General features: G+C 43.3%; 1 protein-coding gene across 1 annotated transcript in view; it reads left to right on the top strand.

Annotated features, from left to right (window-relative positions):
• Positions 1 to 12,714, top strand: part of LOC130478150 (microsomal triglyceride transfer protein-like) — a 34,682-nt gene extending 21,968 nt beyond the window's left edge. Inside the window, exons 12-18 of the mRNA XM_056850281.1 lie at positions 377 to 591; positions 2,544 to 2,644; positions 3,354 to 3,475; positions 5,514 to 5,738; positions 8,342 to 8,466; positions 9,984 to 10,148; positions 12,570 to 12,714. Of these exons, the coding sequence (XP_056706259.1) occupies positions 377 to 591; positions 2,544 to 2,644; positions 3,354 to 3,475; positions 5,514 to 5,738; positions 8,342 to 8,466; positions 9,984 to 10,148; positions 12,570 to 12,714 (1,098 nt within the window). The remainder of the gene's footprint in view (positions 1 to 376; positions 592 to 2,543; positions 2,645 to 3,353; positions 3,476 to 5,513; positions 5,739 to 8,341; positions 8,467 to 9,983; positions 10,149 to 12,569) is intronic.
• Positions 12,715 to 14,298: the final 1,584 nt, after the last annotated feature.

The following is a 14,298-nucleotide window of genomic DNA, read 5'->3' as shown; positions in this document are numbered from 1 at the left end:
AGACTGCTGGACTTAATGGGCCTTGGTCTGATCCAGCAGGGCCTTTCTTATGTTCTTATGTCATAACTGGCAACCCAATTACAATTCAAGCTGCAAAATGTTTGCTCATAATGTTGAATACCACTTATTATGTAAAAAAACCAAACTCCTGCCCACAGAAAACTAGGACACAGAGAAAGCTCTAGCCTAGAATAATGACTCATTGGCATCTGGAAAACCACTATGCAAATCTAATTGTGAGGCAATTGGGCTATCAGTTGGGGTTTTATATTAAAACTACAATAGACAGCCAATGATTCTGAAGAGAGATATGTGATACATTCGATGTGAGTCATGGAAAGGAACTGAATTTTAGCACCTGTATTTCTGGTACTAGGTTAAAATGGCAATGAATCGGATTTTCCATCAAACTCAGCATCTCTATCCAAAAGCGTCAAGATTGATCGCTGCGGAAATCCTGTTAGACAATGAGCCCTCACCAATTGACTTCATCAATATCCTGTTGGCTACCAGAGAACTACAACCAGAAATGTCAAGATTACTGCTGTCAAAAATCAAAAGCATTCTACACTCCCACCAACATCCAACCAGGTAATGCACCACCTCCAGCACACATGCACTTCTGAAAACAATGGGAGGTGGGAGAAACTCACTGTGGGAACTCTCTACACTGTCAGCCACCAAGGAAGTTTTCAGTCCTCTTCAGGTGACATTGGAAAACCCCTTCCCCATTCCTCCAGCAGAACAACTGGGGGGGGGGGAGATTCTCCCATTTTATCTGAAGAGATCCAAGTCCTTCTGATTATAACTGTTGCCTGAGACAAATGGCTCACCTCACTTAAGTGCTGAATGAAGAAGCAAATAACATTTCACTAGCAAAGAACAAGGTTGAGGCTCTTTCTTTTCTTACCAGCATCAGACCACAGGAGACAGAATGTAAGCTCAGAACAGACCACACAAATATTCGATATGGTGTGATTAACTGTTAATGACATATGAAATATTTAGACTTACCCGAAGCACAGTGAGTGAGATTTCCAACATTAAATCCAATTAAAGGCACAAAAAGAGAGGCACAAGGGAAAGCCTGGATCAGACCCTTACCTGGACCAAATATCCTGCTCCTGTGAGGGAGAAATGGCTACACATGTCCCCTTGAAACATTACACTTTGCATAGGTGCTCTGTTGCAGACTCCTACATGCACAGAGGTCCACGTAGCACAATTATTTCCCTTAACAAGGAAGGTGGATCAGTACATGGAATCTGACTTTTCACACATACAGGTGTCTTCTTGGAATTATTCGTTATTTAGAAGAGTTCTATCCCACTTTTCCAGAGAACCTGTTCAAAATCCACACATCATATATTACATTTTAGTACTGTAATTGTTTCACCGTGTTTTATATTTCTGGAGACCACAGTGTGTGCAGAAAAAGCAGAATAAAAACATTTGAAGCAAATTAAAATAATGAATGTGGAAGAGGGGTCACCCACCTATTCCTCCGCCGTGGGAAAACAAGAGCTGTGGACTGGACCAGGCTGAAGAAGTTGTTTCTCTTTGTTGAAAAAGTATTTTTCAAGGGCATTATCTGCAGGGGTGCAAAAAGTCAAGTACCTAGCTACCACTGCTGCCTAAGCAAATTAGTTCTAGCAATTGGATTGCAGAAGAGAATAGGAAATGGGTCTCTCTCTTCCCAGGTGTCTCACTCTGTGTGGGAGCTGGACATCTTCTCCTTTTATGTTTGTTGTCTCTAACCCATCCATAGGGATGCCATCCTACAGGTGGTGGTGGGAGATCTCCTGCCATTATATCTGATCTCCAGGTGACAGAGATCAGTTCACCAGGAGAAAATGGCCACTTTGGAAGGTGGACTCTGTGGCATTATATCCCATTGAAGTGCTTCCCCTCACCAAACCCCGCCCTCCTCAATTTCCGCCCCCGCCCAAAAAAAAACTCCAGGTATTTCCCAACCCAGGGATGGCAACCCTATGCATCTGGCAGACATTCCCTGGATGAAAAGCTCATGGCTGGTTTCAGCCTACCTCAATTACAGTTTTAAAAAATCCTTACTGGTTGAGTGATGAAACACACTCGCAAGAATAGGATCTCCCCCCACCCCCACTGGGGAAGAACTATTGCACACCCTGCTTACCTGTGTTTATTATTTCCTCAAATGCTAAACCTCAGCCTGATTTTCTGAGACTAGTAGCTCACTTATGAAGATATGGTCAGTACATATTTTTAAAAAACAACAAAAGTGGGGGGAATCCTGATGGAACTCAACCAAAATACCGATTGCAAGCCAAAGAGGTTGAGCTGGAAAAAGTTAAAATTACAAATATATAAATTTTAATAAGGGGCACATGTAGATTAAAAGCATAAAATTCCTAGTAAAGGCCTTTACTAGGAATTTTATGCTTTTAATCTACATGTGCCCCTTATTAAAATTTATATATTTGTAAATTTAACTTTTTCCAGTACATATTTTTCCCAGTCATATTTTCCCATTCTGCCTTATCATTCTCCTAATTATTTTTCAGGCAGATTATTAGAGGCATTCTGAAAGATCCACAAATAAATAATTACTACATCCTCTCAACACAGATTGGCAGCTCTGACGTCTTCTCAGGACCACTGAAAGGTGACTGACCAGGCAGTTCTGTGTAATCATCCCTCAAAAAAGAGAAAGAATTCAATTTGGGGTGATTATGGATGGCCATAAACAGAGTGGGGAGCACTGCTTGCTGGGAGGTGTAGTATAGTAGAACAGAAAACAGAAAGTAGACGGAGAAGATCTGGCTTGCTATTAGGCTGAGTTGTGCAGCCATTTTTATACCTGTTTAAGAAATACAATAAACCTAGGTTGGAACTTAAATGGTATTCAGATGCTTAATGTGGCAAATTCATGTCCCTTTATATACGGGAAGCCTCATTGAGCAGTGAAGTAGATGGATATTAAGTGGAACTGGCAACTCCAGTTTGGGAAATCCATGGAGATTTATGGGTGGAGTCTGAGGAGGGGAGGAAGCTCAACGGGGATGTGATGCCATAGAGGCTACCCTCCAAAGCTGCCATCATCTCCAGCGGAACTGTTCTCTGTAGCTTGTGGATTAGTTGTAATTCCAGGAGAACTCCAGGCTCCAGCTGGAGGTTGGCAACCCTAATTTAAGGTTCCTGAAACATCTGTCCATGAAGTACAACCTCAAAAGTACAGATTCTACAATATTTAGCCAGACAACCACAGGCTTCACACACACCTTTACTCCTTTCTTAAATCTTCTGAAGTACGGGCTTACAATTCCCATAACTTTATGCATGTCTTCATACTATGTTCCCTTTTTCTTTTTCAGTCACCAGTGACGTGTTCTCTACCTATGGCCAAGAGATCCTGTTCACAGAGAGTGGGCTCCTGAAAAAAAGCATCACCAGTTTGAATGTCTTAAGCCATGGCCATCAACTCCAAGTTGTTCAGGTCTTACGCTATGTGTCTTTCCCCCTGCAACTTGCCCCGCACCACCAGAAGGCCCGAGACACCTCTCAAGATGTTTTGTTCAGAGATCACCTTGGTCTTACGTTAAATCAGTGGGGAAAGGCCAAACTATTTTCTGGTCCTTGATAATGGCCCCAATGACATCTCCAAACATAAATGAATTCATAGATGATATCACAATATGCACTAGCTCAGTCTGGCCAGTTTTCTGTTCTTATGGGTCAGTAGGGTTGCCAGGTCCCCCCTCGCCACCGGCAGGACCTTCCTTGTGGTGGAGCTGGAGGGAGCTGATTGGCACAATTCCCCAGTTTACCCTGGAAGCAACGGGGACACTCTAACATGTTCCCAAAAAAACTCAATGGAAACTTTCTCTATGGAAACCATAGAGTTTTTGGAGGAATGTGCTAGAGCGCTCCAGTCACTTCCAGAGTAAACCAGGAAGGGACATTGATCACCGCCCCACTTCAGCTGGCTTGCTTCCACCCGCAGGCCAGCTGAGGGGTGGTGGGCAGACCCCTTAATTGGCAGGCAATTGCCCAGCATTACCTGGTATCTGGCAACTCTATGGGTCAGAGACCTTAGGTTTGCCAGACAGTAGCCTTTGGAGGGCAGGAACATTTAGAGGATCAGAGACCAGGGAAAACAATATCACGCAAAGCCGTGGCATCATCCTTGGGTGAGTAGGGGAAGTGACACAGTGTCACAGAGTGCTCTAGAAATTCCCCTAATCTCTATAGTTTTCGCCATAGAGATGGAAGGGATTCCTACAGCATTGTGCAATGATTGTGATGTAACACCCAGATATGCCCTGGGGCAATACAACATCAACTCTTCCCAGTTCTGTGATGTCATTGGCGCATGCAACACCAGCCCCCCCCCCATGACACACACACCCAAGCTCCCTAGAGTGGTTGTTAGGATAAAATGGAGGTGGGGGTATTCATGGCTACTAGTTACAATGGATTCTAGTCATGATGCATGCCTTTTCTCTCCAGGATCAGAGGAGCATGCCTTTTATCTTGGGTGCTGTGGAACACAGGCAGGATGGTGCTGCTGCAGTCGTCTTGTTTGGGGGCTTCCTAGAGTCACCTGGTTGGCCACTGTGTGAGCAGACTGCTGGACTTGATGGGCCTGGGTCTGATCCAGCAGGGCTTTTCTTATGTTCTTAATGCTGCAAACTGTTTTGGGCCCCCATTGTGGAGAAAACCTGAGTATAAATATCTAAATAATAAATAGTAGAGTTACTACAGTCTAAATTCATGCAGCTTAGACTGGAATAACTCTCCAAAGAACTTCAGTGCAAAGCGCTTTAACTTTGTCCAGATCATTCCTTCCATTCACTTTCTCAAAACATAAGCACCAGTGCTTCAACTTTGAAAAAACAGAGAAAAGCCTCCAAAGCAGTCCCCTCCCTGCCCCCCATGGGCCATTTTATACTGACAGTATCCCTGATGCCTGAAAAGTGTTCCAACAAGCCTAATGCAGTAAGATGGAGAGAGGAAAGATGGGGGAGTTTGGCTGTAGTGAGTGGAAATTTCTTTGTCCTTTCCTGCTCCAAAACTGAAGTGCTGATCACTGGAAAAGTATACTCCTTTAAAAAGGTAAAGGTAAAGGTCCCCTGTGCAAGTACTGGGTCATTCCTGACCCATGGGGTGACATCACATCCCAACGTTCACTAGGCAGACTTTGTTTACAGGGTGGTTTGCCAGTGCCTTCCCCAGTCATCTCCCCTTTATCCCCCGCAAGCTGGGTACTCATTTTACCCACCTCGGAAGGATGGAAGGCTGAGTCAACCTCAAGCCGGCTACCTGAAACCAACTTCCATCGGGATTGAACTCAGGTCGTGAGCTGAGCTTGGACTGCAGTACTGCAGCTTACCACTCTGTGCCACAGGGCTCCTAATATACTCCTTTAAAGAACAAATATTATATATACAAAAGGAAATACACTCCTATTGCAGGAGAGGTGTTAGCCCAGTGCGTCACACAACCTCTCCCCCCTCCCTTTTAATGTCTCCTAGTTGGTTACTGAAGCAGCAGGGATTGAGAGTATGATGGGCGGTAGTGATGATGATGAAGAGGAGCAAGAAATCACAGCTGGCCTGTCGTCTGTTTTGCTTGATGTCCAGCTACGGCCTGTTACTTTTTTCCAAGGGTACACCGACCTAATGTCCAAGGTCCTTCTGAGTGGTGCTGAGCCTACCACCGTAATCAAAGGGAATATGCTACTGATGGATCATCAACAGGTATTAACACTTAATTTTCCATACATCCCAATGATGTCTTGGCATGTGATGGCAGTCCAGAACCATCATGAGGGGGCTTTCTGTCCAATAGCTTAAGTCCTACTTGTGTCAAAGCATTGTAAATTTATTAAAAGTAAGCAACATGACAAATGCCCAACAAATGGGATCCCCACACAAACTTATACGAAACTAGTCAACCCAAGACATATTACTGTGAAAAGTCTAACAAAGTGTTCTCATGTTTCTTGTTCACATCTCTTCTGGAAAGCCCTATACGCTCTTTTGTACCCAAATTCAACTTCCCCTTTTTCCAAAGTTGTATATGTGACGTGGCATTGGATTTCCAACACCGCAGGGCTAGTCTTTTGGCTACTGCTGTTGCCCACAAGATCCATAATTGGTTATTCTTTCTAAGACAACCACACCAGATGAATAGAGCAATAAACACACTGCTGACACCTCTAAATGCATATTTAAAAGAAAATTTACCTGCTTTTTCATTTCATGACACAGTGGAGCTTGCCATAAATCTGCCCTGGGTTTATGTGTGTTTACATGTGTGTAGCTTGTTCATGTGCAGATAAAGCATGCTCTTCCATCCTCCCATGTTACCAGTGGCTTGGGGAACACTAGTAAAGGCTGCCTCTGAGCAAATACAAAGGGCAGAGTTTTCCAATTCCTTTAGCTCTTCCCCTGTGCATGTGTGTTTAGTGTGAGCAAGTGGCTGAGGCACATGAAGAGGAATCTGAAGCACAGTCTGTGCTCTTAAACAGGAAAACTTTATTGCTACAGGTTAAGCTAGAGCACAAGACAGGGAAAATAACTATAATTCCTACTCATTTACAGATCTAAGGGGAAAAACAAAAAGAATCACCTCACTAAGCTAAGAAAAGAGCAAAGAGTCCAGTAGCATCTTAAAGACTAACAGAAATTTTGGCAGAGTATGAGCCAAAAGTCACAGCTCACTTCTTCATTGTGATTTATCTCACTAAACTAAACTTAACAATACAGAAGGTTTACCTCTGACATCCTTCCCTCGATGTCTGTGAAGCAAATGCAAATCCTGACACACACACACACACCCGCTCCATGCAGCTGAATCTTAGCATTTGAACCACATTACTGGATATTTTCAACCCTGTTAAGACTTCCTTCCTTAGCTGGCGGGAAGCCTCTTACCCAATCCAGATTAAAGAAGTTGCTGCCACATGGAAAGACGAACCCTGATCTCCCAATCAGTAGCCAAATTCTGTCTCCAGATGTGTGGGATACATAAACAGCTGACTGAGATAAATTGTCTTATCCCATAGATGGTACTATCTCCCCTTTTATAGCTTATTTTTTATATTATTTTTATTATTAATAATATTGTTAACCTACTATTAATACTATTAATCTAGTTTACATTTCATTGCCTTTCACTTATATATGGAGCTGATTCTGTATTGAAATAAATATTTATTGATCTCCCAATCCACCAAGGGCACACATTCCACACATCTCAATACCCAGTTCATGTTTTACAACAGCTATCCATCTTGCCCTTCCTGGCAGATAGAGCAAATGTTTATCTCTATGAGGAAATGCATGTCTGCTCTTGCTGACCTCTTGGTGAATTTTATGGCTTTCTTCCCTGGGAAAGCAAGTGGCTGCCAAGGTCCAAAGGAACTCCCTGGTGAGCGTCACAGCACCTTACATCTCTATATCATGACAGGGCTATCACAGGGCAGGACCACATCATAGAAAATGAGGTCCCTCTTTCCTCGTGGCAGCACCAGCAGCAAGTCCTATGATACTAAGCCCAACCTCACTAAGCTGATGGGTCCAATATATTTGTAGGCTTAATTTGTATCATATCAGTTGTAGATGGATCCAGTGATGTTTGCTTTTACACTATTTTACAAGATTTCTATCCAAAGATGAGCCAAGTGCAATGTCCATATCTTTCCCCCAAGCTCTGCAAATGTTTACAAGCCTAGGACTTAGCTCTGAGTATATGACTGCATGTAGGAGGGAAGGCAGCATGGTATAGACTGATCTCGTCAGATCTGGGAAACTAAATAGGGTGGGTCTTGGTTAGTATTTGGATGGGAGACCGCCAAGGAATACCAGGGTTACTATGCTGAGGAGGGGACTGGCAAACCATCTCCATTAGTCTCTTGCCTTGAAAACCCCATAAGGGGTTGTCATAAGTCAGCTGCGATTTGACGGCACTTTACTCGCATATACCAATTTACGGGCTTGTGGTAGAGGTTCTGTTATGCATCGACACATGAAACCCTCAGGAGTTCCACTTTTTTGTTTTTAATTTTTACTGTATATTTGATGACAGTTTTGTTGCATTAATTGTTTTACTACTATTGATTTAGTAGTTTGCTATCCACTTTGAACTTACGCTTTAGAAAAAGGCAGATAAGAAACGTAACAAGAAACAACAACAGCCTGTCTAACAGCCTTCTAACAGCAACCACACTGGCTGTCCATTCGGACAAATGTTACATTACCACTTTATGGCCAAGATCTTGTGACTTCAAAGAGTTTTTCAGCTCCAGTTAAAGACTTGGATAATCCAGTAATTGAATGCATACTGGTGTGTTGCACAGGTAATCCCACTGCAGTCTGGCTTGCAAGCTGTACTTACCGTTCAGGGAGGCCTTGGACTAGACATTTCATCCAACATCGACGCAAATTTGTGGGAGCAAGAGCTCAAAACAAGCATTAAAGCAAGGTATGTGGATAAGATCCTATTTCTGCCTCCCAAGCCTAAAGGCCCAACCATATGGGGAAAATCTATTTTCCTTACTGTTCAGGTACAAAAGCAGCCACAAGGCAGAAGGAAATTATCACAACGGATGAACAAGATAGGCTTGCCTGCCAAACATGTTCATCAGGAAGTTCTTGGCATCCCTAGTTACAACCAGGAGGCTTTCTACCAGTTCTGCAGATTGTAACAGTTGTGAGGTGTTGTCGAAGGCTTTCATGGTCAGAGTTCATTGGTTCTTGTAGGTTATACGGGCTGTGTAACCGTGGTCTTGGTATTTTCTTTCCTGACGTTTTGCCAGCAGCTGTGGAAGGCATCTTCAGAGGAGTAACACTGAAGGACAGTGTCTCTCAGTGTCAAGTATGTAGGAAGAGTAATGTATACTCAGAAAGGGGTTGGGTTGAGCTGAATCATTGTCCTGCAAAAAGTATCAAAAATAATGTGCTAATCATTGTCCTGTAAATATCAAGATAATGTGCTAATGAGGGTGTGGTATGTTAATATGGAACCATTGTATCCTGAAGTGATCTGAATGAGTTAAATCCAAAACTCAGCTCAACCCAACCCCTTTCTGAGTATATATTACTCTTCCTACACACTTGACACTGAGAGACACTGTCCTTCAGTGTTACTCCTCTGAAGATGCCTGCCACAGCTGCTGGCGAAATGTCAGGAAAGAAAATACCAAGACCACGGTTACACAGCCCGGATAACCTACAAGAACCAGTTGTGAGATGTGTTTGGTAGATCAAGCAGCCAGAAGGAGAGGTAGAAGTGGATAGGCTAGTGCTATTCAAATTCTTAAGTGGTGAAGACATATTGACAGACATATTGACGTGGGTCTCCACCTTTGTTTCCAGAGGGTTCTCTTTGATACCCAATATGATGAATTAGTAGCAGAGCTAACTAAACACCATCAGGTAATAACATTGAACTCAGCATCAACCCTGGAAAGTATTTGGATGGGACACCTCCATGGAATACTAGAGGCATGATGCGGAGGCAGACCATGGCAAACCACCTCTGAATGTCTCTTGCCTTGAAAATCCTATGGGGTTGGAATTCATCAGCCATGACCTGATGGCCAAAAATTTTTTTGAGTTGAATTCTTAATAGCTGTTTATTCTTGTCTCAGCTGGTGTTATCTTTCACATTCTCCATATAATCTGCCATTTTGTATTCAGCTCCAGCCAACTCAACTTAATTTCTGTTATTTTATAATGAAATTCACAGTGGGTAGCTGTGTTAGTCTGTCTAACAGATGGGTATCTGGAGAAGTGAGCTGTGGCTCACGAAAGCTCATACCCTGCCAGAAAATATTTTTGTTAGTCTTTAAGGTGCTACTGGACTCTTGCTCTTTTATAAGGAAAGTTCATCTAATGCAATGGAAACCTTTCAAAAATACCTGCCCTTCACCAACCACGGACAGCCAGCTTTCTTGAAAAAGCATTGCATGTGTGTGTGTTTTTTTCCTCCAATTACAGGGCTGCTATGACCATGGATTTCCAAGCAGAAATAGATGCTCCATTCTTTCAAGCCACGGTTCAAAGCCAGTCAGAATTAGAATCAGCCATAAATTTGAACGCTTTTCTACAGCTTTCTGGGGGTCTCGTATGTCTGCAGATGACAGAGGAACATGGCTCTTGCAGGTAAGCTATAGCCCTCAAGTCAGGAGAAAGATATGGACACACATGATGGGCACTTTCACACATGCCAAATAATGCACTTTCAATCCACTTTCAATGCACTTTGCAGCCAGATTTTACTGTGTGAAAGGTCAAAATCCATTTGCAAAGGATCATTAAAGTGCATTAAAAGTGGATTGAAAGTACATTATTCAGTATGTGTGAACATGCCCTATGTGTGTTACAATTGAAAGAGATCAGAGATTGGCTGCAGCTGTTGAATAGGAAACCTAGGTTCGTTGCCTTGTAACTGTGGACTGGCTCTTGCTTGGCTGTAGTATTCTGCCACCCTATAATGTTCTGCTGCTTGTCAGCCTGCTGCTTTTATCATGGGAATATGTCCCACATACTGGATGACTTTATGGCCTGAGTTCAACTGAGTCATAAGAACATGAGTTTGGTAAGAATGATAAAACAACTGGCATAGGAAGGCTGGGGTATTCCCTCACTTTAGAAGTACTACAGTAAGAGCATGTAGAGTATGCTCACCTCTATACCTCGGTCTAAACTTGCCGCAATCCCTCCCAATGTATTTTGATTTTCTGATAATCCCACCATATAGACGATTATTTATGTTGGCTAGACTGAATGCCATTCCATCAGGGGAGTTAATGGGCCGTTTAAATAGGGTACCATATTGCGAGGGAGTATGCCGGTGTGGTTCTGGCCAAATAGACACTCTTCAGCATTCCTTGTTTAGCTGGGACCTGCTCAACGAAGCTAGAGACAGATAGATAAAGCCTTTTATTTGGGAATCTGTGAATTGGATAATCTGAGGGTTCTTTTAGCAGGGGTGGATTTTAATACTACATTGGCAGTTGCCAAGTTTTTCCCCCAGTCAATCAAGATTTAAAAATACTAATTTTCTTATGGGTTATCTAAATAGTTCTTTTTCTTTCATTTTTGATCTCAGTGTGACATATTGTTCAGGGCCGAATTGGCCATACGAACAGTATCATTAAAGTACTTTAGTGCACCAATGTTTTATTGGCCTTGTCTTTGATAACAAGTAATAATGGTTTCAGTACCCACCACTTGAGTTAACACAGGTTCTCTTTGAACTATCATCTGCAACCGTCATGGGAAAGTTAACGGAAGCCTTGGGTAATACCTGACCACAGAACTTCAAGCAGAGCCCTACGTACAAAGAAGGCTGGCTTCTCTTTCAGTGTTATAGCAACAAATCCCTTCTGTGGTACTATTATGGCTGCATCTAGTGCCAAGATTCATTTCCCCCACCAGACATAACATCACAGCTTTCTTGTTCTTGCTGATAAATCTTTCATGGATGCCTCTTGACATAAACAGACTCAGAGCAGGCTTCTCTCGCTTTATGGCAGCGGTAGCAGATACACACTTGGCGAGAATCCCAGGGCTAATTCAAGCTTTGTTCCCAGAAAAAAAAAGTCTTGGTACTTTCAGCCTCCTTAGAGATGTGAGAGGAATATTTCCCACAGGTTTACCCACAGGTTGAGGATTCAGCAGCAAGGAGAAGCAAGCATTGTGTATTGCCCTCACCCTCTTTCTTGGAAGTAATACAGTCTTGCCATCTGACACTGCATAAATTGTTACTCTTGACTTCCTTCCCAGGACTCAAAATCAAACTCCTGTGGAGAGCAGGCTGCAGATGGGAATTGCCAAGAGTTTCCCAAGATAAAATGTCTCTTAACATAAAACAGTTTGAAGAGGAGGGAGGAAAACTGTGAAGTGCTGCATGTCCTCTGACTATCACCACATTAAGACTGCATCCACCATGTGAAACGGGAAATTAACTATTGTGGGAAGTAAATACCTCACGAGACGAACATAAAGATTCAAAAGTAACATTGCCTGGATGTAGACAAGACGTTCCCATGGGAACAAGGAATTCTGACCACAGGGTGTGATTTCTCCCTCTCCTGCTGTAAAGACCCCCCCCCCCAAAAAAAAACCCAAACCTGTTCCTGGGCATTTCCTCACCCCAAGAACAGGATATCAGGGGGCATTTGGGGCTGCTGCAGGAGGGAGGAGGCAGGAAAATCATGCACTGTGGGCAGAAATCCTTGCACCTTTTGAAACTTTAGCCTGGATCTGATCAATTATGTTACTCCCAGAATAATTTCTGTGAATGCAGTTTCCCCAATGCAGTTTGCTTTAGGGAATTCTGTGAATGACATCTATCTGAAAACCCAGCTTCAACACATGGGATAATCTATAACGCCATAGGTGCGGATAACTCTTTCCAGTTAACATTTTACATGTGTGTCACAACAGTTCTTAGCACCAGTGTCAGAGTGTTTCATGTACATTATCATGCTGTAATATGCATTGCGAAAACCATCCCATCAATGCCAAACATTAGATCAAAATTGGCCTTAACATCTGTTTGTTTTTTAATCCTCACAGAGAAATCTTCTCCGTCTTTGAAGCCTCTGCAAGCCACAACGCAACCATCCACAAAGGAAGGCGGGCCACCATCCCTGGGCGGGCCTTCCCCTTCCACAGGGCCAACTCTGAAATGTGCAAAATCCTGCTTGCAAACACAAAATAATGGGCGTGACATCCATCAGCTGAGACAGAACCGTGGAGACCATGTCCGTATGGCATCAGCTGAGACTGGTGATTCTTCTTTTCTGTTCCATGCCTAACTGAGGCCAAAGAGTTTTGAAGATAGCCCGAGGTCCAGCTTTCCTAAAGAGCATGCCAGCTTTTAAAAAATATCTGATAATGCTAAAATAACCGCAACCTGAACAGAAACTGAACACTACAAAAAAGTGGGTCAGAAATCCCTACAACCCATCTTTCCAGTCTCACTGTTTAGTGTTTCTGCCTAGATCAAGTTTCTCAAGCCCGAAGAACGCAATATGCTCCATACAGCTTCCTTGTCTGTTACAAACTGTGGAAGCTGCAAACTAAAGCGGAAGACTAGCATTAGGCATGGGGAGAGGTAGGTTTTTTAAATCCTTTTTTTGTCATTTTTCTGCTAAAATTCCTCCTCCTCGCTCTTGCTTTTTGACAACAAGGGGAGGAAAGCAGCTTGGGGGAAAGGACTTATTAGCAGAAAAATGGCATGGGGGGGGGAGAGAATAAAGATCTCTCTCACACACACTGCTGGCAGCACTGGAAAAGGTTCCATTTGTTTCAGTCATTTTGGCAACAAAACAAAAGGCGAATAATGATAAATGAACATTTATTGATTATTTCGTCTTGCTCCCCTCTCCTTCCCCACAAAACTTACTGTTGCAGGACAGTTCTAAGCTGATGATGGGGGCTGGAGATCTCCCATTATTACCCTTCCTCTCCAGATGACTGAACACACATAACACATGAAGCTGCCTTATACTGAATCAGACCCTTGGTCCATCAAAGACAGTATTGTCTACTCAGACCGGCAGCAGCTCTCCAGGGTCTCAGGCAGGGGTCTTTCACATCACCTACTTGCCTAGTCCCTTTAACTGGTGATGCTGGGGATTGAACCTGGGACCTTCTGCATGCCAAGCAGATGCTCTACAAACTGAGCTGATCAGATCCCCTGGACAAAATGGCTGCTTTGGAGAATAGACTCTATGACATTATACCCTGCTGAGCTCACACCTCTCCCAAAACCCCACCCTCAACAGGCTCCACCACCATATCTCCAGGAATTTCCCAACCCAGAGTTGGCAGCCATACATCCAGATCAAGCCAACAGTTAGGACAGAGGATCTGTCTCCCACCACCTCAGTCTGTGCCCCCTGCTTCTCAGTGCCTCTGTTCACCCTGGGAAGGGTAGCCCAGAGGTTCTAGACAAAGTGCCTGAGCAGCACTAAGGCAGAAATGGGTGGGGGAGACACAGCATTAGATCCTCTGCCCACCCACTGGTTTGCTGATTGAAGCCTGAAGCCCTCTCACTGCTGCAGAAGCTGACTTCTGGTGAAGCCCAATAAGCATCTATGGGGGTGAGGAAAGAGGAGAGAAAGGATGTAACAGTAGCAAAACAAATATAATAATGAAAGCAAGCTTGCAATCATATTATTAAAAATGAAGGCAATTTTTTAAACTGGAATGAAAGCTACAACAAAATTGCACATCTCCAGTTTTCAGCCTCCAGAGTATTGTTTTGCCAGCTGTAATAAATTGGGGTTTGAATAGCATG

This window comes from Euleptes europaea, chromosome 5, assembly GCF_029931775.1.
Source record: "Euleptes europaea isolate rEulEur1 chromosome 5, rEulEur1.hap1, whole genome shotgun sequence".
Lineage (NCBI taxonomy): Eukaryota > Metazoa > Chordata > Lepidosauria > Squamata > Sphaerodactylidae > Euleptes > Euleptes europaea.
The sequence above is the reverse complement of the archived record's forward strand: the minus strand, read 5'-3'. Positions and strand labels throughout refer to the sequence as shown.